This window comes from Pongo pygmaeus, chromosome 5, assembly GCF_028885625.2.
Source record: "Pongo pygmaeus isolate AG05252 chromosome 5, NHGRI_mPonPyg2-v2.0_pri, whole genome shotgun sequence".
NCBI classification, from domain to species: domain Eukaryota; kingdom Metazoa; phylum Chordata; class Mammalia; order Primates; family Hominidae; genus Pongo; species Pongo pygmaeus.
The window spans coordinates 250,759-272,889 of NC_072378.2; the positions used below are offsets into that span (position 1 = coordinate 250,759).

General features: G+C 48.0%; 1 protein-coding gene across 6 annotated transcripts; it reads left to right on the plus strand.

Moving 5' to 3' along the window:
* Window positions 1-1,464: 1,464 nt before the first annotated feature.
* IRF4 (interferon regulatory factor 4) lies at window positions 1,465-20,567 on the plus strand. Of its 6 annotated transcripts, XR_010126545.1 has the most exons (10): window positions 1,465-1,579; window positions 2,872-3,152; window positions 4,588-4,774; window positions 5,622-5,710; window positions 6,294-6,438; window positions 8,018-8,125; window positions 10,641-10,994; window positions 14,178-14,290; window positions 16,625-19,681; window positions 20,145-20,567. XR_010126545.1 is itself a non-coding variant. In XM_054492473.2 (9 exons), exons 2-9 carry the CDS (start codon window positions 2,937-2,939, stop codon window positions 16,766-16,768), a joined length of 1,356 nt encoding a protein of 451 aa, XP_054348448.1. In that variant the 5' UTR covers window positions 1,465-1,579; window positions 2,872-2,936; the 3' UTR covers window positions 16,769-20,565. The 6 variants fall into 6 exon arrangements, 5 of the variants coding, with proteins under 5 accessions (XP_054348448.1, XP_063521792.1, XP_063521793.1 ...); XM_054492473.2 differs by having other exon boundaries at window positions 16,625-20,565; XM_063665722.1 differs by having other exon boundaries at window positions 6,297-6,438; window positions 16,625-20,565.
* Window positions 20,568-22,131: the final 1,564 nt, after the last annotated feature.

Below are 22,131 nucleotides of genomic sequence, written 5' to 3' on the forward strand. Positions count from 1 at the left end.
CATACCTATCCATACCTCACCACCTGTTTTGCTCTAGCCTAAACATAGTTTCTTCTTTGGTTAGGAGACATTGACCAAATATATAAGATTAAAACAAAAACTGAGAAATAAGTGAAATCAAAAGCTTTTCAAAAGTTGCAGGTTGACCTACGGTGGTGGTGGTCTAAAATCATATAGAAACCAGTGATCTGATGGTTTACCTGAAAATGCGAAGTAAATGCACATACTCAGCATCCCAGACGATCGAAAGCTCAACGGGTGAAAGCTCAGGGGGTTAATTCTGCGATTAAAGACATCTTGGAAAAGTATGTAAAATCCCTGGTCCACTTAAGTGTTATTCCTATTTTGGGCTTTTCTTTATTTATTTTGAGATGGAGTTTTGCTCTGTCGCCCATCTCGGCTCACTGCAACTTCAGCCTCCCGGGTTCAAGCGATTCTCGTGGCTCGTCCTCTCAAGTAGCTGGGGCCACAGGCGCCTGCCACCACGCCCAGCTAATTTTTGTATTTTTAGTAGAGATGGGGTTTCACCCTGTTGGCCATGCTGGTCTCAAACTCCTGACCTCAGGCGACCCACCGCCTCGGCCTCCCAAAGTGCCGGGATTACAGTCTTGAGCCACAGCGCCTGGCCAATTTGGGGCTTTTATACCCCACTGGTAAAAAACCTGCTTTCCTCCAGGTTGAGGTTAAAACGACATCATTTTAAGGTGAACTGAAGTCTGGAAGTGATTAAGCACTTGGATCCTTGGGGATCCTCTCCCCGCCCCCATCTCTTTCATGCTAAGATAATTAAAACTTTGGGGCCCGGGCATCGTCTGAGTCACTTCAATGCACCAGCCTCATAGATGCAAAAGGATGTAAGCATGTCAGACACGCAGAGAGAGTATTTGAATCAAGCTTAATAGCTCAAGGGAGCTGGGCCATTTCCTATTTTCTTTTTAGTGAGTGCGATGTTCTCTAAACACCGCGGAGAGGCAGGGTTCTCGGTGATGGCCTTGCCAAGGGTGCTCCCGCAACCTCCACCTGCAGTTCTATTTGGACCATTCCTCCGTCTTCCGTTACACGCTCTGCAAAGCGAAGTCCCCTTCGCACCAGATTCCCGCTACTACACGCCCCCCATTTCCCGCCCTGGCCACGTCGCTGCAGTTTAGCTGGGTTAGTGATTGACTGGCCTCCTGAGGTCCCGGCGCAAAGCGAGATTCGCATTTCGCACCTCGCCCTTCGCGGGAAACGGCCCCAGCGACAGTCCCTGAAGCGGCGCGCGCCCGGCTGGAGGTGCGCTCTCCGGGCGCGGCGCGCGGAGGGTCGCCAAGAGCGCGGGAAGCCCACCCCGGCCGCGGCAGCCCCCAGCCTTCACGCGGGCCCCGGGGCTCGCCCGCCCGGCCGGCCCCGGCTCTCGGCTTGCAAAGTCCCTCTCCCCAATCCAACCCCCGGCCCCCACGGGCCTCGGCGCCCCGCCCCGCCCCGCCCCAGGCCCCGCCCCAGAGAGTTCTATAAAGTTCCTCCTTCCCACCTCGCACTCTCAGTTTCACCGCTTGATCTTGGGACCCACCGGCGCCCTCAGCTCCGAGTCCAGGGCGAGGTAAGGCCTGGAGTCGGGCAGGAGGAGGGGTGTGAGGCTGATACCAGAGAGGGCCCGGAGCGCGAACCAGAGGTTCGATCTCCAGGGCAGCGCAGGCTACCCGGGCTTCGGAGCGGGAAGGGAGCGCGCCCCGTCCTGGAGCTCCGACTCCCACCCCATCTGCGCTGAGCCGGGGGCGCTGGTTTGGGCTCCAAGGCCCCCCTCCCAGAGCGCTGCCCGAGCCTCCCCGCCTGCCCTCCGCGCTCCTGCGACGCGGGTCGCCACAAGCTGGACGGGATGAGCTAAAGGGACTGTCGGGGCCCCAGGAGTGGCTGAGGCGGGGCCGTCCAAGGCACCCACACAAGACGGCACAATTGCCCGCGAGAAACAGCCCCGGCCCTGTGGACCCCAATCCGAGGCTCCTTCCCCTGCTCTTCGTTCGTTCCTAAGGGGCCTAAACTCACGGCGGCCTCCAGCGCGGCGCTCACCCGCTAGCGCAGGAGGAGGAGGAGCTCCACATTTGGGTCGCCCCGAGCTTTGCGTGCGGTGGCCTAGCCGGCCTGGCGCGGTCCCTGCCTCCCAGGCTCCGCAGCTGGCGTCGCCCTCTCCCGCGCCCTCCCCGCCTCCGCTCTCCCGGGCCTGCTCCGGGGTCGGGCGGACGCTCTGCGCGCGGCATCCCCCGCTACTGGGCTGCAGCCCCCGCGTCTGCGCCCCTTGTTGTTTGCAGAGCCCACTTAATGCTCGCTAGCTGGGCAGGGACGGGGGTCCTATTCGGGCCGAAGGGTCTGGATGCGAGCAGAGAAGGCGGAGGGTGGAGGAACCCGGTGCTGCGCCCCTGGAACGCCCGGCCGCAGGCGAGGTCCTCCGCGCGTGGAGGCCGCCAGGGGCGTGGAAACTGACAGAGTCGCGGGGAAGGGGCGGGAAACGGTTTGGGAGTGAGCGAGGAGAAGCGAGAGCTACAAGTGAGTGCGGAGGGAGGGCCAGGAGGGGTGGCGGCTGGATGGGGAGAGTGTGCAAAGCGAGCGGCGTGTGTCGGGAGCCTTTGGGCTGCGGGTGCGTTACAGGAGAGCAGGCGGGTAGGGGCCTTCGCGGGGTTCGAGCTCGGAAGGCGGACGACTGTGCCCGCCCGGGGGATGCGCCCGGGCCGGCCGCGAAGCTGCCTTCTTCCGGGGGCCCGGACGACCCTGACACGGCACGCGCGCACTTCGCAGCCCGGAAGACTCCAGGGCCCCGTGGTCACTGACACGGGGGATCGGGGCGGGGTGCCCGGAGCGCTGTGCCTCGTGGCTGAAGGGCAGCTCTTCTCCCCGCAGAGCAGAGCAGAGCAGAGCAGAGCGGGCGGAGGACCCCGGGCGCGGGCGCGGACGGCACGCGGGGCATGAACCTGGAGGGCAGCGGCCGAGGCGGAGAGTTCGGCATGAGCGCGGTGAGCTGCGGCAACGGGAAGCTCCGCCAGTGGCTGATCGACCAGATCGACAGCGGCAAGTACCCCGGGCTGGTGTGGGAGAACGAGGAGAAGAGCATCTTCCGCATCCCCTGGAAGCACGCGGGCAAGCAGGACTACAACCGCGAGGAGGACGCCGCGCTCTTCAAGGTCTCCGGCCTCGGGAGCCGGCGGGGGCGCGGCGGGGAGGGCCCAGCGCTAGAGCCCGGGGTCCCCGGCGCCACCTCCGCGGCGAGCCCAGGGGACCGCGCGGGGCGGACGGGCGGGCGGCGGAAGCATCAGGTGGCGTCGCCAGCGCCCGAGAAGGAGGAAAGGAGGCCTCATCCCTTAGCGGGACTGCGGGGCCGGGAGCCGGGAGCCCGTCCCGAGCGCGTGGAGCCTGCAGGGAAACCCCCGGAGGCCCGGCCCGGCCCGGCCCGGGGAAGGGCAGTCAAAGGCTTGAGGGGTTTTGGTTGCTCGTCTGTGTGTTCCCGTTTCCACGCAAGCCTCCCGCCCTTCCTCCGGGTCCCTGTCTGCCGCCTCCGTCAGTGGGTCTCCCTCCCTCTCTCGGTGCGTCCGCGCGCGTCTCTCCCCGCGACTGGCTCTGTTTCTCTTTCGCTGCTTTTCTCTGTGAGTCTCTCTCTCTGCACGTTTTTCCTGAGGGCAGCCCCTCTTCTCTCTCCTGCCAGCTCTCTTCGGGCGCTCCCACCTCTGTGTCTTTCTCTTTGTGTGTGTCTCTGTCTGTCTCTTTCCCCCATCGCTGTGGGACTCAGGGCCTCCGTCTGGATCTGTCTCCCTTACCCTTTGCGCGAGTGCACACACGTGTGTCCCTGTTACGATTGTTCTCCCCTAAGGCAGTTTACCCGGAGAACTAGGCGTCTGGGCCCAGCCCCCACCTGTGGGCAGAGCACGGGCAGGGGACTTCCTCCGGGAATTTGGTCTGAACTTGCTCTCAGAGTGCCTCAGCTGTGCGGCCATCCAGATGTCTCCTGTGGGTGGCAGCTCACGCCACAGCTGTCCTTAGTCCTAGGCAAGCTCACCTCAGACACTGGGTGGGTAGAGCCCCCTCAAGGAACCTCCGCATCTCACTCTACCTTTTATAAATACCCAGAAAATATGTCTTCAACTTGGCAGTGATAGGGTCCAAGATGGAAAATCATTTTCCTGGAGGATAGCTGGCGTCTTTCAGTTTACATTTTGAGCAACGGCGTAAATCTAAAGGACCTATGTACCATTCTTTCTTTTAAAAATACAATTTCAAGATTCCTTATAAACTATCTGTACTTTGGGTTTAGCATGTCCCAGCACTTTGGGGAAGGTGAGGTGGAAGGATGCCTATGAACATAGTGAGACCGTGTCTCTGCAAAAAATAATAATAAAAAAAATTAGCCAGGCATGGTGGTGAACACCTGTAGGCCCAGGACCCAGCTACTCTAGAGGCTGAGATAGGAGGACCCTAGAACTCAGGAGTTCGATGCTGCAGTGAGCTATCATCATGCAACTGTACTCTAGCCTGGGCAGCAGAGCAGGACTCTGATTCCAAAAAGAAAGCTAATAAACCAGACCTGTATTTTGACTTTTCGTTCTCTTCATTCTTTCCCACCAGGCTTGGGCACTGTTTAAAGGAAAGTTCCGAGAAGGCATCGACAAGCCAGACCCTCCTACCTGGAAGACACGTTTACGATGCGCACTGAACAAGAGCAATGACTTTGAGGAACTGGTTGAGCGGAGCCAGCTGGACATCTCAGACCCGTACAAAGTGTACAGGATTGTTCCTGAGGGAGCCAAGAAAGGTAGGGGCTTTCCTGAATTTGGGTCACCAAACAGAGGCAGCCAGATCCTTGAGGCACCTTAACTTCATTCTGAGCATCACTTTCTAGCTTTCCTTTTGTATTGCCTGCCTGCCTGCCTTCTGCCTCACAGTGAAGCCCAGCCTCCTTGCCTGAGTTATGTGGGTCACAAGTTGAAATTCCTGTGGGGTTTAGCATAGGAGAATTAATCACACTGTATGCCTCAACGTATATGGGGGGGTGTGTGCATCGAATATGTGTTTTCCAGTTAGTCTTTCAAAAAAAAAAAAAAAGGAAAAAAAGAAATCTGGATAACTTGTTAAAATTTACTTATCTAATAGTCTTTAATGAGTAACTATTTTGCAGAAGAGGAGTAATGAGAGGAATATCTCATTACTATGCATGGTAATAAAACTGTCAACTTTTAAAGTGTAACGTGGTCAGCTGAGGTGTTTGTTAAAAGTCAGATTCCTGGACTCCTCTTTTCAAGATTCTGACCAGTGTGTCTGGAAGAGAGCTCAGGAATCTGCATCTGGAACAAATCCTTCAGGTGACGTCACTTGGGAAACATCTGGCTGGCGGGGTCCTTTATGTCACAAGGCACATTCGCATGCCATCTGTCATGTATTTCTCTACCTGTCCTATACAACTCAGACCTTGTAGAAAGAAATCAGTTTAATAGCATGAACAAATAACTTCCCAAGGGAGTTGCTGAAAAATACCTTATTTGTCAACACCGTGTTATGCATTCTAAGAATTAAATGCTCAGGTATTTTTACAAGATTTGACATTTAGTTAGGTCAGTTCCTGTTTTTACTTTGTGCCATTTCCCTTTTCCCCAAACACGTAGGAGCCAAGCAGCTCGCCCTGGAGGACCCGCAGATGTCCATGAGCCACCCCTACACCATGACAACGCCTTACCCCTCGCTCCCAGCCCAGGTATGGTGGAGGGCACTGGGCTCCCTGAGGGCAAGGCTGTGTGGTCCAACAGCCCAGAAAAACCCCAGGTCACTGAAGGAATGTCTCACTTTCCACACGGTGCTGCCATTGGTGTGGGTTTTAAGTAGGGGAGGGTCGGGCATGTCTGCCTGTTGGAATATGCTTCTCAGGTCTTCTGGGAAAGAGATGTTTTGTGGAAGTGGAAGATTTTGGAAGTAGTGCCTTATCATGTGAAACCACAGGGCAGCTGATCTCTTCAGGCTTTCTTGATGTGAATGACAGCTTTGTTTCATCCACTTTGGTGGGTAAAAGAAGGCAAATTCCCCTGTGGTACTTTTGGTGCCAGGTTTAGCCATATGACGAAGCTTTACATAAAAGAGTACAAGTATCTCCATTGTCCTTTATGATCCTCTGTGGGTGTTTCCACTTAGTGTGATGAACGATTCACTCCAGTCTTTTCGGATGATAAAATGCTTCAGCTGTCAGTCTGATAAGAGATTCCCTGAGGAGTTTGGAGGCTGTAAGAGCACCCCCCGTCTCAATGCCAGTGCTTCTTATCTCAGCTTCTCCTGCGCTCCTTTAGCAGGTTCACAACTACATGATGCCACCCCTCGACCGAAGCTGGAGGGACTACGTCCCGGATCAGCCACACCCGGAAATCCCGTACCAATGTCCTGTGACGTTTGGACCCCGCGGTCACCACTGGCAAGGCCCAGCTTGTGAAAATGGTAAGGAGGATACCAGGGCAGGAAACAGAAGAGCTAATTGCTAATTTGGCCATGGGCCACAGTGAATCCTGGTCTGTCCTGGGCGGCACCAAAGCTCTTTTCCCTTCTTAGAGGCTGCGTGTGCAGCTCAGGGGAGAGGAGGGTTTTCTCACTCCTGTGGGATGGTGGCATCCCACAGCCAAGTTTATTCTCAGGATCCATGCTAGGCACTGCCCTTCATGGGATCTTATTTAAACACTACAGAGATCACTCCAGGCAGTGGAAAACAGTCCCCCACTTTTTATATAGAGAGGAGATTGTGGAAACTCATAAATAAAAAGTAGGGATGCTGGGAGATTATTGAGCTGGTATAGTTCTCTTGAATAGTGGTGTGTTCATTGTTGCTATTGTTGGTATTAGAGGTGATACTAAAAAAGGAACAGAAAAATACCATGGCAAACACATAAAACGTCTCTACAGGTGCCTACCTACCATTGGGTCCCAGAGAGACTTACTGATTCTGGATTAGATGTGGTCCCCTGCCCTTAGGAGTTCCCCAGACATCAAAATGAGCTCCCTCAGCAGAAGCTCTCATTAGCTGGGTGCAGGGAGAATCTAACAATGCGGTAACTCAGGCCTTCAGGACTTTTGAGTTAGTTACTTAAATAGAAGTCCTGAGACAGGTCAACACACTGAACCCTTTGGATGTTTTAGGAATATGTGTTCCTTTGCAATTTGGCCTTTTTCCCCCAGTCATGTTCAGGTTATCCTTGGCTGCGGGCAGTGAAGAGGTGTACCGCTCTTTAATGTTTGTACTGAGTGGCATGTTCACAAAAAAGCTCAGAATTCAGTTGCATTGGCTTTTCAAGAGGGATTTGCAGCAAGGGCTGGTTTCTGATATGGTAGTGGAAGAATCGGCTAACATAAAACTAGTTCCTGAAATTCAGACTTGTGTTCAGTGCTCTGGCTCTGTGGAATTAGTAACCATGGGAAAGAGGCAATGCTTAGAATTGTGTAAAGTGATGGAGTAGGTAGAGACCTGTCTTGAAGCATCGGTAACAGTAAATGAAGCAGCAGCAAGATCAGGTGTTCTGTGCCACATTCTTTTTCCATTCATGTTTCATACAACATTGTCTTCAGGAACGTGGCTCAGTCTTCTCCCAACCCACAAGGGACAAGCAAAATAAAAATGGACTAAACAATTTGTTAGTTTTTAATTGGGCTCTTTGGCATAGACTCAAGTAGACCTGAACTCTCAGCTCTGTTGTGAACCCGCTTTGTGAACAAGGACAAATCATGTCATCTGTCTCTGAGCCTCAGTCTCCCTGTTGGTCTGTTACAGACAGAGTGCTCCAAGTTTCCTTCCAAAGCTGCGCACTGGCTCGTTTCTCCATCAGCTTTGGTTTTCCATTTGGTCTCCAGCTCATCTTTGCCTCACAAGAGTGTGCCCTGCTAGTCACTGGTGCTGGGAGTGGGTGGGAAGGAAGGTGATTGGGCGCCAGCCCCTTCCTTCCCAGACTCCACACACACACCCCAGGAAGCCCCGCAGTGCGTCGGACGCTCTGTCTAGACATCATCTGATTTTTATTTGCAAATGCAGGTTGCCAGGTGACAGGAACCTTTTATGCTTGTGCCCCACCTGAGTCCCAGGCTCCCGGAATCCCCACAGAGCCAAGCATAAGGTCTGCCGAAGCCTTGGCGCTCTCAGGTGAGTGCAGGGTTTCGTTCTGGAGGCACTGCAGGAGGCCAGCCTCTGCTGCCAGCTCTGTCATCTTTGGGCAGATTCGATGGGACTTTAGACACTTGCTTTGCTCCCCCTGGGGTCTGGAGTAGATGTAGATGCATCCTGTGTGTGAGGTGACCAGAGTGATTTAGGAGCACGGTCAGAAAACCTGGCATCGCTGCTTGTGGTTCTGCTGACTGTTTCAGCCACTGGCTTGAATGGAGTCATTTTGGCTTCTTCACTGACACCTCTCCGAATTTCTAGGAATGTGCTTTTACCTTTACCAGGGGCCCGTCTTCAGCCAACATTCTCACAATGTGGAATAATTGCTTGGAAGTGTAGAAGGGCTTCTCATTTTGAGAAGCTGATCATCCTTCCAGGTTGAGCCACAAATAAGTCCTCCTCCTCTGCTCCCTGGGGACATTAGTTCTGGTCCCTCATCTCTAAAACACTGATGTGCCTAAAAGTAATACATATTTTGGTCTTCCTCTGAACTTTAATATAGCTTGCAAACAAATATGGATTCAATCTGATTTTTAAAGTTTTATTTCTAAAAAAAAAAAAAATCCCTGCACCGTGGAGATCTTACCTATTATAAAGAAGGCACCTCTAGGCTAGCCAAGCATACGTGCTATATGTATATTTATTTTTTAGATAATATTTTGGATGGTTTTTAAATGGGATTTGTTTTTATATTAAAACCAAATAGCTTAAGGTTTGGAATTCTCATCTTGCCCTCTGGCATCTTTAAAAATCAGTGATGAAAAATACTAACTAAATTCTGAAGGTTTCAGGGAGGCGGGAGTTGTGGCCCTTTTGTTGCTCAGAGGGGAGCTGCAGTTTGACCTGCCAGCTCTTTCTAGTTGTGAATGAGGCTTGCACCTTTTTTTCTGAGATGCTCATGAGTAACTGAGGATGCCCTTTGGGAGGAGGTGCTTCTGAGCAGGAAGGCTTGTGTTTGTTTTTAGAAACTTTCAAACCCTTGTCTTAAACACCTAAGACTTGTGTGGGTGCCTGAAGAGTAGGAAATAAACAGCTATTTATATCTCGGCAACCTCGTGATTTCTGATGACATTAAATGAAATGAAACCTGCCCCGAGAATCACCTCGAATGGCCAACACCCACTCTCTTTGGGGCGCACTGTCTGACTCGCTTTCAGACAGTGTGTTGAAGCAGAGAATTGAGACAGTGGTGTGGGTTAAGTCTCAAAACCTGCTATTGAGGAATAAGATAGTTTTGTGGGTTTCTTTTTTTGGTATGCATGATACAGATTAATTATCAGCCATGAGCACATTTATTAGATAACTGTGATTCCCATTGATTTTGGGGTTCCATACAGTTACCAGCGGCAGCTGCCTCCTGTCTGTGCCACTTCCCTGCAGTCTGGCTGAGGAGCTTGTGCAAACCTAGCCTGGTTCTTTCAACTCATGGGTGATATTTTAAAGAGGTTTCTGAAATCAGCAAAATGTTTGTAAGTGGATTCATCTTGTTTAAAGTTTCAGGGAGCGCAGTTTTAGAGTTCTTTTCAAACTTAAACACAAAGCCCAGTGGGAAATTCAGCAGACTTTACATGAATTTTTAGAGTACTTTTCTCATTAATTTCTTTCTTTTTACAAGAATTAATTTTGTGATAAAAACACCACATATCCAGTGTGGAAAACTAATTTAAAAATCAGAAAAACAAAAATGGAAAATAAAAACATCACCTTCTACCACCCAGAAATCACCATTAAGGTCTTAGTGCTTACCCTTTAATGTGTGTATGTGTGTGTGTTTATATATAAATTATATACACATAAGTAATTAAGCACCTAATTATATATATAATTTATATATGTACACACACACACACACACACTTGCTTTTTACCTAAATGATGTCATATTATTTTGGGGACCTTTCAGGTCTATGGACCGACTTGCTTCTTTCTGAAACACCGTTATATTTTTTGCTAGTAGAAATTAAACTTAGGGTTCATTTCCTCCAAAGTAAAAATTGGTTTGCTTGAAGATGAATTTTCATTCAGTGACACATGACTTAAATGACATCACCACTTTCATCATCATCATTCGCAAATAAGACTTAGTAAGTTCTTAATAGTGATGCTCTATAATAGGAATTCAACTTACGTTTCCAGAAAATTAATGAAAGATACACTCGTCCCTTAAAAAAAGAGTCGGTGGCCACATACATTTGTAATATGCTGGTTTAGACAAATTAAATGGGTTTCTTTCCACGGGACTTCTCTAAGTGTTGACCGAGCTCATGCTGCCTGTGGGTCTCTGGAGGAGACAAGGGCACGCGGCGTTTCCCAGGCCTCGTTGATGTGGGAACCTTTTGTTCCTCCACGGAGCATGTGGGACACTAGAGACCTTTTGTTCCTCCACGGAGCATGTGGGACACTAGAGTTCCACCACAGGTGCTTGGCTCTGTGGAGCCGTTGGCCTCGAGGTGGTGTCCTTGGCCCCCGGCAGTGACTCCGGAGCTCTGTGTTTGCAGACTGCCGGCTGCACATCTGCCTGTACTACCGGGAAATCCTTGTGAAGGAGCTGACCACGTCCAGCCCCGAGGGCTGCCGGATCTCCCATGGACATACGTATGATGCCAGCAACCTGGACCAGGTCCTGTTCCCCTACCCAGAGGACAATGGCCAGAGGAAAAATATTGAGAAGCTGCTGAGCCACCTGGAGAGGGGCGTGGTCCTCTGGATGGCCCCCGACGGGCTCTATGCGAAAAGACTGTGCCAGAGCAGGATCTACTGGGATGGGCCCCTGGCGCTGTGCAATGACCGGCCCAACAAACTGGAGAGAGACCAGACCTGCAAGCTCTTTGACACACAGCAGTTTTTGTCAGGTAAGGCACCTCATTATCTGTTAGAATGGAGGTGGTGATGGCCCGCCTGCCACAGGGGTCAGAAACGACAGGGTCCCTCCCACCCCAGGATGAGGTCTTCCTCCTGTTGACTCCGGCACCCACCGGGCTTGGGGCTTGACTCCAGCAGAGATCTTCTCTCTGGCTCTGTTGTGGGCAGAGAGTCCGGATCAGATGGTCCAGGTGGGCCGTGGCTCAGGCGCTACTCTTGCAATTCTGGTTTTCAACAGTCACCTCTTAACACAGTTCCGTTTTATTGCACTGTGATCTCGACAAACATGTCTGCTGATGTGGCGGCACTTTTCAGGTTCCCAGAAAAATCATAAAGGTTAGAAGCATATTGTTAACATCCTTGGTTGTGAGATGTGTCACCCTCATGCAGATGCTGCCCCACAAGTGAGACGGAGGGTGGAGTGGACTGTACTGGTTTTGCACAGGAGAAGTTATAGGAGAGTGCTATGAGTTGGCTCTGTGATATGAACATTTCTAAGCATATTTTTCAGAACCAGTGAGTTTTGTTTTTCTACCTTGGATTTCATGACAACTCCGTGAACCTCTGGCTGGCTTCTGTGAAGCCCTCGCCCTGTCATGCTGGGCTTCCTCCCAGGCCTCGTGGGGCTGTCCTGGTGGAGGGAGCCTCCCATGTGGGAGGGGGCTGCTCTACCCGCCACCCGCCACCCCACTGCCAGCTCTTCCTCTGCCTTTTCCCAGCCCTGTCCCTTCCTGAGCCCCTTCAGAAACCCCTGTGTCTTTGATTTTTCATGTACCTCCCCTTTTCTTGAATGTGCTTCTTCATTCAACTTATTTAAAATAAAAATATGACACATCTGTGTGCTCTGGCACTGTTGACATGTGCTCGTACTTCTGGGTGTAAGTGGCCCAAGTTTTTGTAAGCTCATCCAGATTTTCTTTTGGTGCCCAAAGCAAATATGTCCCCAGATAACTAAGCTTCAGACCAGGTGTGGTGGCTCACGCCTGTAATCCCAGCACCTTAGGAGGCTGAGGCGGGCAGATCCCTTGAGGCCAGGAGTTGAAGACCAGCCTGGCCAACATGGCAAAACCCCGTCTCTAATAAAGATACAAAAATTAGCTGGGCGTGGTGGTGGCGCCTGTAGTCCCAGCTACTCAGGAGGCTGAGGCACAAGAATCGCTTGAACCTGTGGGAGGCAGAGGTTGCAGTGAGCTGAGATTGCACCAGACAGAGCGAGACTCCATTCCTGCCCCACCGACAAAAAAATAACTAAGCTCACACAGAGGCTGACAATAGGAAGAGGGAGAACTATGCTGGTTCCCTGAGGCGGCGGCAAGTGAGGAAGTCACCTGGGGCTGGACACCTCTCATTCTAAGGGCAGAACCATCCCCAAGCCCCGGCCAGGGCAGTCTCGTCCTTCTTGGGGTTGGGCATGGTGTTCATGGGGGACCAAGGAAATGGAAGGGCAGCTGGGGGGACCCCCCATCAGCATCTCCTGTATCTGCGCATGGGCCAGGAAGGCTAAGGCCCAGTGGGCCTGGATTTCTGAAGACTCTGGACCTTGGTGCCAGTGGATTCAGAAGATACCACAAGGTGAGGGCTTTCTAATGAAAGTGTCATAAGGAACTGGCACTGGCTTCTCTGAGTGCCTCTTCCTGGACGTTTTTAGGGAGGTAGAGCCCCTGTGGTGACTAAGCTGGAAGGTGTACTTTGAGTCACAGGAGATGGCACAGGCCGGGGGGTGGACGCCTGTGAGTGTCCTGGGGCTGTGGACTTGCGTGCCTAGAACTTACTGTTAATCTGTGAGCAAGAGCTGGTCTTGGCTTTCATTCCTTCCTCTGTAACCAAGGGCTGTGCTCTTTGCCCACTGCAGCCTCTCACCTCAAAGTGTTCACTGAGGTTCAAGGAGGATGCTGTGAACGTAAAAACTGCGGCTGTGCCGACCAGCTTCTGCATAATTAAGGATTACCACCAAACACTCTCATGTTATCTAGGGTTGGAGGCATGCTTTTTCAGAGAATTGTGCCAACTCGCCATTCTGATTAGCCTGTGTAGGTGTAGTCTCAGATCACGGCAGTGTGAATGTATTTTACACATTCTGACTAAGTCATTTGGGTTTGATTTGAATTCTGGAAAAAAAAAAAAAAAAGCAGGAAGTCAAATAGTCCTGTAAGTTAGCTAGAAACTTCTGTTCAGTTGAAGAGAACACTGGAGATCTCTGATCTCTTCCTATTGAGGTCTGCACAACACTAGGGACAGCCCCCGGGGCCCAGCCCGAGGGTGTGTATCTGATAAGGACGCATCTGTTCTGCAGAAGCTTTAGCGGCTCCTGTGTCAACTCGTTTCTTTTGTGGGCATGACATTTTATTGTAGCTACCGGCAGAAGATTTGTCTTGTGTACAGCGGAGGGGGGCATGGGCTAAAGTCAGGGGATGGGCACTTATCTTTCCAACAATGTTCCAGTCCATTTTGTATCTTTTGGGTAGGCGTGCTGGCTTCAGGATGTATATGTGTATATCCACAAGCGGGAGGCCGGGCGGCTGCCCCACTCCCCTTCTCAAGTCAAGTTACTCTTCTGTCCCTGGAGACAGGCAAGACGTCTACTCAGAGTTACACAGTTCAGGCGTAGTGACAGTGGGACTCAGCTGCCTATGGCTGGTGCTCAGTCGCCACGTTGACATGACACGTTTTCGGTGGTGCCTGAGTTACGTGGGTGTCCGCAGTAGCACAGATACTGGATTATGTGGGCTCTGTAGTGAGGGATGAGGTTCTAAAATGATCCTGGGATGTCAAAACATTCTGATTTTTTAAATGAAAACTTGTCCATGGCATAAACTGGTCTTTTGCCATTGCGTGACTACATTTCTTGTTCTTTATCTCCCAACTTCACTGCGGTCTACTACCTTTTGAATCTTCGCGGGTCCAGTGCTGCAAAGCAGCGTTCTTTAGCTGTCGACTAGTTCCTCTTGAAGAATCGAGGGAGACCGAGGGCCCTGGGGGGAAGCACCCAAAGGAATGCATACATGCCATTTTGTATCTGAGATGTTCACATCAAGAGCCCTACTCAGGGAAGTAAGAGTGCTCATTCCTCTTGCAGTGTTCAGAATCACAGTAAGCTCTTGCTTCCTGTTTAACCTGGTGTGTTCGGTGATGAGGGTTTCTGAACATGGTCTTTTTCTTGTGGGCTTCTGCAGAGCTACAAGCATTTGCTCACCACGGCCGCTCCCTGCCAAGATTCCAGGTGACTCTGTGCTTTGGAGAGGAGTTTCCAGACCCTCAGAGGCAAAGAAAGCTCATCACAGCTCACGTGAGTCCTCAGTTACACTCCTACTGTAGTGGCTTCCTGTTCTTTGTAAAGGCCAGAGTTTCATGTAGAAAAGTCCCAAATGAAAAGGAAATGTCAAATGACCTGGAAAAATAAGCGTAACCCTTAAACTAGTGAGGGAGGAAGCATGGTCCAATGAGCAGCACAGCCTGAGGACCCACGTGCTCCTCCCGGACTTGAGATCTGCTCATCAAAGAACCAGGGAGGACAGCCTCAAAGGAGGGTGCCTTTTTCCCCATCTTTTTCATTTTTCAGGAAAGTTGTCATATTTCCATTTTATGGGGATTGAAAAAGATTGATGGTAAAAGCTGCCCTTTAAAATTCTCCATGTTAAGATTACTTTAAGAATGCTATATCTAGCTAGTGGATCTTCATTCAGTGGAAAAGCTTTTCCCAAATGGGAAACTATCCATTCCCTGGAGGCATTTTGTAGGTCTCTGCAGATGTGTCCTAGCACCTCTTGTATTTCTGGAATTTTAGAAATTACTTAATTGTTGGGCATATGATATTTGAAAGAGGCTAAATCTTTCAAGGAATTCAAGCAAATCAGACCCTCTCGTAATGTTCTCTAGCATAGTTCAAGATGGGTTCAACTGTGGCAAGTAACGCTAAAGGGTTAATAGGGTTAGGATTAGGGTTAGAGTTTTCTTTTTTATGAGAAAAAGTTTCTATAGATAACATGAAGCATTAATTTGCCATGGAAAACAGAATCTTGAACCCTTAAGCCTTTTGAATTTGAAAACTTCACATTGCTACATACTTGCAAGCATTATTAATAGGCTTGCATGCTGAGCAATACCAGGTAAAAGTTACACCCCCTAACATCAAAGTTCCCATCATATTCTAGCTCTGATGCTGTTTCTCATTGAACTGAAATGAAACATGGTTTAATCCTGAACATACAACCCCCCTTCTTGATTTTAAAAACAAAGACCAACCAACCAACCAGTATATAATCCCCTAGACTCAGGAGTTTTCTCATGAGTTCTTTCCAGTGATTGACTTAATAATTGATATGATTGTTGAAATAATAACTGATACGTTGTTAATAACAGGAATTGCTAAATGACTAAATAAACTTGTCATTGATAAGCAGCATTTAAGAAGTTGATGATCGGCTGGGCGCGGTGGCTCACGTCTGTAATCCCAGCACTTTGGGAGGCCGAGGTGGGCAGATCATGTGGTCAGGAGTTCGAGACCAGCCTGACCAACATGGTGAAACCCCCTCTCTACTAAAAATACAAAAATTAGCCGGGCATGGTGGTGTGCACCTGTAATCCCAGCTACTCAGGAGGCTGAAGCAAGGGAGTCACTTGAACCCAGGAGTCAGAGCTTGCAGTGAGCCGAGATTGCACCACTGCACTCCAGCCTGGGTGACAGAGTGAGACTCTGTCTCAAAAAAAAAAAAAAAGAAGTTGATGATCAGCTCAGCTATCACATCAATCCAGTTTTAAGTGTGACGTGTGACGTGGATGATGCAAGTCACTGTCCTCTAAGTCAGGGAAAGATGGATCCCCAGATGATCCCCTCATGCTGAAGACGAGGCTGTGTGGTCCATAAAATGAATAAACACACGTGTACACCTATGAATTCCACTTTTAAAAATTATTAATTTAATTCATTTCAGGTACTTAGGAGTTTAGCTTAAGTTGTTATATATAAAATATAGACTCTAATATCATGACTGATGGAGAGCATTCAGCTTGCCTTAGATGCTGTAAATTCAGGAAAAGCTGAACATTAAGGCGTTTTTGTTTTTTGGTGAGTGTGATCCACGCTAATAACCAGACAGGATAAATTTGAGGCCAGTTAACTTCTCTTTTTCCACAATAGTAGTTTTGTTGTTGTTTAACTTTACTTTTTATGTCTTTTACCTCTGGTTTAGAACTATACAGATTACCTAGAAATCAGATCATTCAGGATGAGCTCCTTGTTTCTTTCAAACTGCAGTTGTGGAAAAACAAAATCATTGGCCTAAATTACCCTGCAGATTCCTTCAGAATTCCTTTTAATTTGATCACTTTACTTGATTTGATGCAGTTTTAGTTAAATGTACATTTTAAGTGGCAGTTGATTTGAAAGTAACATATTTAACCCAGAATTAAGTCACTTTGGCTGTTTTTTTACATGTTGATCTATGGAAGGACTAACCAAAAAATTGCTTCTTTAGATGGCTCAAAATATGAAATGTTTTGATGTGTTCTAGGATGTAACTTTGGGCTTTAAGTTAGTGTCTCCTTAGAATCTGAGCGCTATTTAATAGTGAGCCAGTTGCAGGATATCTCAGTAATGTCTTTTTAAAATCTCTTATTAAAGGTAGAACCTCTGCTAGCCAGACAACTATATTATTTTGCTCAACAAAACAGTGGACATTTCCTGAGGGGCTACGATTTACCAGAACACATCAGCAATCCAGAAGATTACCACAGATCTATCCGCCATTCCTCCATTCAAGAATGAAAAATGTCAAGATGAGTGGTTTTCTTTTTTTTTTTTCTTTCTTTTTTTTTTTTTTTAATACGGGGTCTTGCTCTGTCTCCCAGGCTGGAGTGCAGTGACACGATCTCAGCTCACTGTGACCTCTGCCTCCTGGGTTCAAGAGACTCTCCTGCCTCAGCCTCCCTGGTAGCTGGGATTACAGGTGTGAGCCACTGCACCCACCCAAGACAAATGATTTTCATTGTAAATATTTGACTTTAGTGAAAGCATCCAGTTGACTGACCTCTTACTGTTTTGAGGAACTCAGAAGTGGAGATTTCAGTTCAGCGGTTGAGGAGAATTGCGGCGAGACAAGCATGGAAAATCAGTGACATCTGATTGGCAGATGAGCTTATTTCAAAAGGAAGGGTGGCTTTGCATTTCTTGTGTTCTATAGACTGCCATCATTGATGATCACTGTGAAAATCGACCAAGTGATGTGTTTACATTTACTGAAATGCGCTCTTTAATTTGTTGTAGATTAGGTCTTGCTGGAAGACAGAGAAAACTTGCCTTTCAGTATTGACACTGACTAGAGTGATGACTGCTCGTAGGTATGTCTGTGCCATTTCTCAGGGAAGTAAGATGTAAATTGAAGAAGCCTCACACATAAAAGAAATGTATTAATGTATGTAGGAGCTGCCGTTCTTGCGGAAGACACTTGCTGAGTGAAGGAAATGGAATCTTTGACTGAAGCCGTGCCTGTAGCCTTGGGGAGGCCCATCCCCACCTGCCAGCGGTTTCCTGGTGTGGGCTCCTCTGCCCCGCCCTCCTTCACATTGGTTTTCTCTCCTTGGCCTTCCCTGGAAGCCAGTTAGTAAACTTCCTATTTTCTTGAGCCAAAAAACATGAGAGCTACTCTCGGATGGGACATTTTTGTCTGTCCTACAATCTAGTAATGTCTAAGTAATGGTTAAGTTTTCTTGTTTCTGTGTCTTTTTGACCCTCATTCTTTAGAAATGCTAAAATTCTTCGCATAAAGAAGAAGAAATTAAGGAACATAAATCTTAATACTTGAACTGTTGCCCTTCTGTCCAAGTACTTAACTATCTGTTCCCTTCCTCTGTGCCACGCTCCTCTGTTTGTTTGGCTGTCCAGTGATCAGCCATGGCGACACTAAAGGAGGAGCCGGGGACTCCCAGGCTGGAGAGCACTGCCAGGACCCACCACTGGAAGCAGGATGGAGCTGACTACGGCACTGCACACTCACTGGGCTGTTTCTGCTTATTTCATCTGTTCTATGCTTCCTCGTGCCAATTATAGTTTGACAGGGCCTTAAAATTACTTGGCTTTTTCCAAATGCTTCTATTTATAGAATCCCAAAGACCTCCACCTGCTTAAGGAAACCTGATCACTTACATTTTTGTGGTTTTGAGAAAGTACAGCAGTAGACTGGGGCGTCACCTCCAGGGTGTTTCTCATACTACGGGACATTTACTATTACTCCCAGGATCAGCAGAAGATTGCGTAGCTCTCAAATGTGTGCTCCTGCTTTTCTAATGGATATTTTAAATTCATTCAACAAGCACCTAGCAAGCGCCTGCTGTATCCCTACATTACACAGTTCAGCCTTTATCAAGCTTAGTGAGCAGTGAGCACTGAAACATCATTTTTTAATGTTTAAAAAGTTTCTAATATTAAAGTCATATGTATTAACTACAGAAAAGACAAACAGTAGAGAACAGCAAAAAAAAATAAAAAGCATCCTCTTTTTTCCCAGCCCAAATTCTCCTCTCTAAAAGTGTCCACAAGAAGGGGTGTTTATTCTTCTAACACATTTCACTTTTCTGTAAATATACACAAACTTAAAAAGAAAACCTCCTGGAGTCATCTTGCACACACTTTCATGCAGTGCTCTTTGTAGCTAACAGTGAAGATTTACCTCGTTCTGCTCAGAGGCCTTGCTGTGGAGCTCCGCTGCCATGTACCCAGTAGGGTTTGACATTTCGTTAGCCGTGCAACGCGGATATGTATTGGGCAGCAGACTGTGTTTCATGAACTGCAGTGGTGTATACATCTTATAGATGCAAAGTATTTTGGGGTATATTATCCTAAGGGAAGATAAAAATGATATTAAGAACTGCTGTTTCACGGGGCCCTTACCTGTGACCCTCTTCGCTGAAGAGTATTTAACCCCACACAGCACTTCAAAGAAGCTGTCTTGGAAGTCTGTCTCAGGAGCACCCTGTCTTCTTAATTCTCCAAGCGGATGCTCCATTTCAATTGCTTTGTGAATTCTTCTTCTTTGTTTTTTTAAATATTATGCTGCTTTAACAGTGGAGCTGAATTTTCTGGAAAATGCTTGTTGGCTGGGGCCACTACCTCCTTTCCTATCTTTACACCTATGTGTATGTTGACTTTTTAAAATTCTGAGTGATCCAGGGTATGACCTAGGGAATGAACTAGCTATGAAATACTCAGGGTTAGGAATCCTAGCACTTGTCTCAGGACTCTGAAAAGGAACGGCTTCCTCATTCCTTGTCTTGATAAAGCGGAATTGGCAAACTAGAATTTAGTTTGTGCTCAGTGGACAATGCTGTTGAAGATTTGGGGACTTGTTAAAGAGCATTGGGTCATATGGAAAAAATGTATGTGTCTCCCAGGTGCATTTCTTGGTTTATGTCTTGTTCTTGAGATTTTGTATATCTAGGAAAACCTCCAGCAGTAATTAATATCTCCTGGAACACTATAGAGAACCAAGTGACCGCCTCATTTACAACTGAAACCTTGGAAGCCCCTCAGTCCTGAGCGAAAACAGAAGAGTTAGTCACCCTACAGAAAACCCAGCTAGATTGTTGGGTATGAACTAAAAAGAGACTGCGCCATGGTGAGAAAAAATGTAAAATCCTACAGTGGAATGAGCAGCCCTTACAGTATCATTACCACCAGGGGCAGGTAGGTATTAGTGTTTGAAAAAGGTGGTCTTTGGGCGAGTGCATAAATATAGCTAGCCCCAGGGGTGGAAGAACTCTGGGAGTCTTGGGTACTCCAGGAAGGCCACTTTGTGTGTGCGTGTCAGTTACTTTTTTAGTAACAATTCAGATCCAGTGTAAAATTCCTTTCATTGCTCTCCAGTCACATGCCCCCACTTCCCCACAGGTGAAACTTTTTCTGAAAGTGTTGGGATTGGTTAAGATCTTTATTTGTATTACGTATCTCCCCAAGTCCTCTGTGGCCAGCTGCATCTGTCTGAATGGTGCATTGAAGGCTGTCAGACCTTACACACCATTTTGCAAGTTATGTTTTACATGCCCCGTTTTTGAGACTGATCCTCGACGTAGGTGGATCTCCTTGAGATCCTGATAGCCTGTTACATGAATGCAGTAAAGGTCAGTTTTTGTTGTATTGATTTTCACAGCTTTGAGGAACATGCATAAGAAATGTAGCTGAAGTAGAGGGGGTGTGAGAGAAGGGCCAGGCTGGCAGGCCAACCCTCCTCCAATGGAAATTCCCGTGTTGCTTCAAACTCTGAGACAGATGGGACTTAACAGGCAATGGGGTCCGCTTTCCCCTCTTCAGCATCCCATGTACCCCGCTTTCTGCTGAGAGAACTACCAGCAGGTAGGACCCCAGAGGCCCCCAACTGAAAGCTTGAATTTCCCCTACTGGCTCTGCGTTTTGCTGAGATCTGTAGGAAAGAATGCTTCACAAACTAAGGTGGATAATGCTATGCTGCCATTGGTATACATCATGAATTTTTATGTAAATTGCTCTGCAAAGCAAATTGATATGTTTGATAAATTTGTTTTTAGGTAAATAATAAAAACTTTAAAAATTTTGTTATGGAATGTGTGTGTGTGTGTTATTAAACATGCATCCTGATAGCTTTTAAAGCACTTTCTCCTGCGGTTACGTTCCTTCAGAGAGGCTGCTGTACGTGTCCCTGAAATCGGATCTCCAAGTGTTCACCTCGTTAAAGAGACAAACGCTGGCCAAGTGCCGGGCGGCTCCTCCCACACAGAGGAGTGTCTGTGAAGAGTAATCATCCTGCTCTCCCGTTAGCATCTGCCTCCTCTTCCTTTACCTGTACTTTAAAAGGTTTAGGGCTTTCAAGGAAGTTGTTTTTAATGTTTTCTTTTGTTTATATTCGAAGCTCCTCTGATTTTGGTCATTGCTAAAAAGAAGGGATATAGGTTAACTAACATTCCAAATGTGAAAACCGAATGGAAAACCGGATAAAGAGAACAGGATTTAGATGGAACCCCTGGGGATCCGTACGTCTGCTGTTGACCTCAGCTCCAAACTCTTCCTCTCTCTGAGCAGCCAGGCAAGGGAGTCTCCTTTCTCAGCTTCATCGCGTCTGCCGATTACATGACTCAGCTCCTCTGTACCTACTAACTTCCAGTCCAGCAGAAAAACTCAAAGAACCAGGCTGCAGCTGGTGCAGCTGCTGGTTACATAGCGCTGTCACAAAAGTTTGTAGTTTGGATCTAGAACCCCCCTAGAATAGTAGATTAGCATAATTTTGATTTTGCTAAATGGTAAAATTTCTTTTCTAAACCCTCATAAGTTCAGTTGAGAAACTTTCCTGAAAACAAAAGTCAGATTAACAGAAAAATCAGCAGGTGGTGTGTGCTGTACTTATCACGTGAAAGAGATCTCAGTTCAAAGGTACCTCTCTCAAGGCAGTGGTTTCAGGGTCTTGCTTAAATGGTATTTTAACAAAGATCAATAAATCTTAGCATAGTGATAAGACAAAGGAGACAGCAGCTCCAGTGTTTTAAAAGGGGACAAAATGAGAGAAGGTAGTAAAATCTGTTCCCAGATTCCACTGCTGCCTTCTCTGGCAAGTGCTGTTCCCAGGAAGGAAGGATTTATGTCCCGATCTCAGGAGACAGGCTTAAAGCAGAGTGCTTCCCTGTGAGTTCTGTGGTACTAACTTAACAATTCTCAATATTTTGGGGAGAAATATTTTGGTTTCCTTCAGTCCCCCCTTGAAACTTTACTTTCAGAAAGTTTCACATGTTAAAAGCTAAGTTGGTAGTTTTGGAGAGATTTGGGTTAGAAGTTTTAAGATAAGAGATTTGGCAAAGGAGGAGAAGAACAGTTTGGAACAAGCAGAAAGGAACCAGTTTGGGTACATTGTTCCATCTCTTATTGTATCAAGTCTTTAAGTCCTGAAAATAGGTCAGTTCCGTTAAATCATTGCATCCCATTTCAGAGGTGGTGTAAGTGGGCTTCCATCAGAGTTACGTCTCCATATGGTGTAGGCACACAGGTACTTTATCAGAGACATTTCTATGGAAACAAAAAGAAAACAAAGGTCTATGTTTCAAGCAGTCTATAAGCTAGTTTCTGGAGAGCAAACAGCTGAGATTTCTAGATTTGGATTCAAATAATTTTAA

What these genes read in the sequence shown, in the direction of transcription:
- IRF4 (XM_054492473.2), top strand. Translation starts at nt 2,937, where the DNA reads ATGAACCTGGAGGGCAGCGGCCGAGGCGGAGAGTTCGGCATGAGCGCG. An exon ending in CGAAGCCTTGGCGCTCTCAG is followed by an intron (nt 8,126 to 10,640) that starts GTGAGTGCAGGG and finishes CTGTGTTTGCAG; the next exon opens with ACTGCCGGCTGCACATCTGC. An exon ending in CACACAGCAGTTTTTGTCAG is followed by an intron (nt 10,995 to 14,177) that starts GTAAGGCACCTC and finishes GGGCTTCTGCAG; the next exon opens with AGCTACAAGCATTTGCTCAC.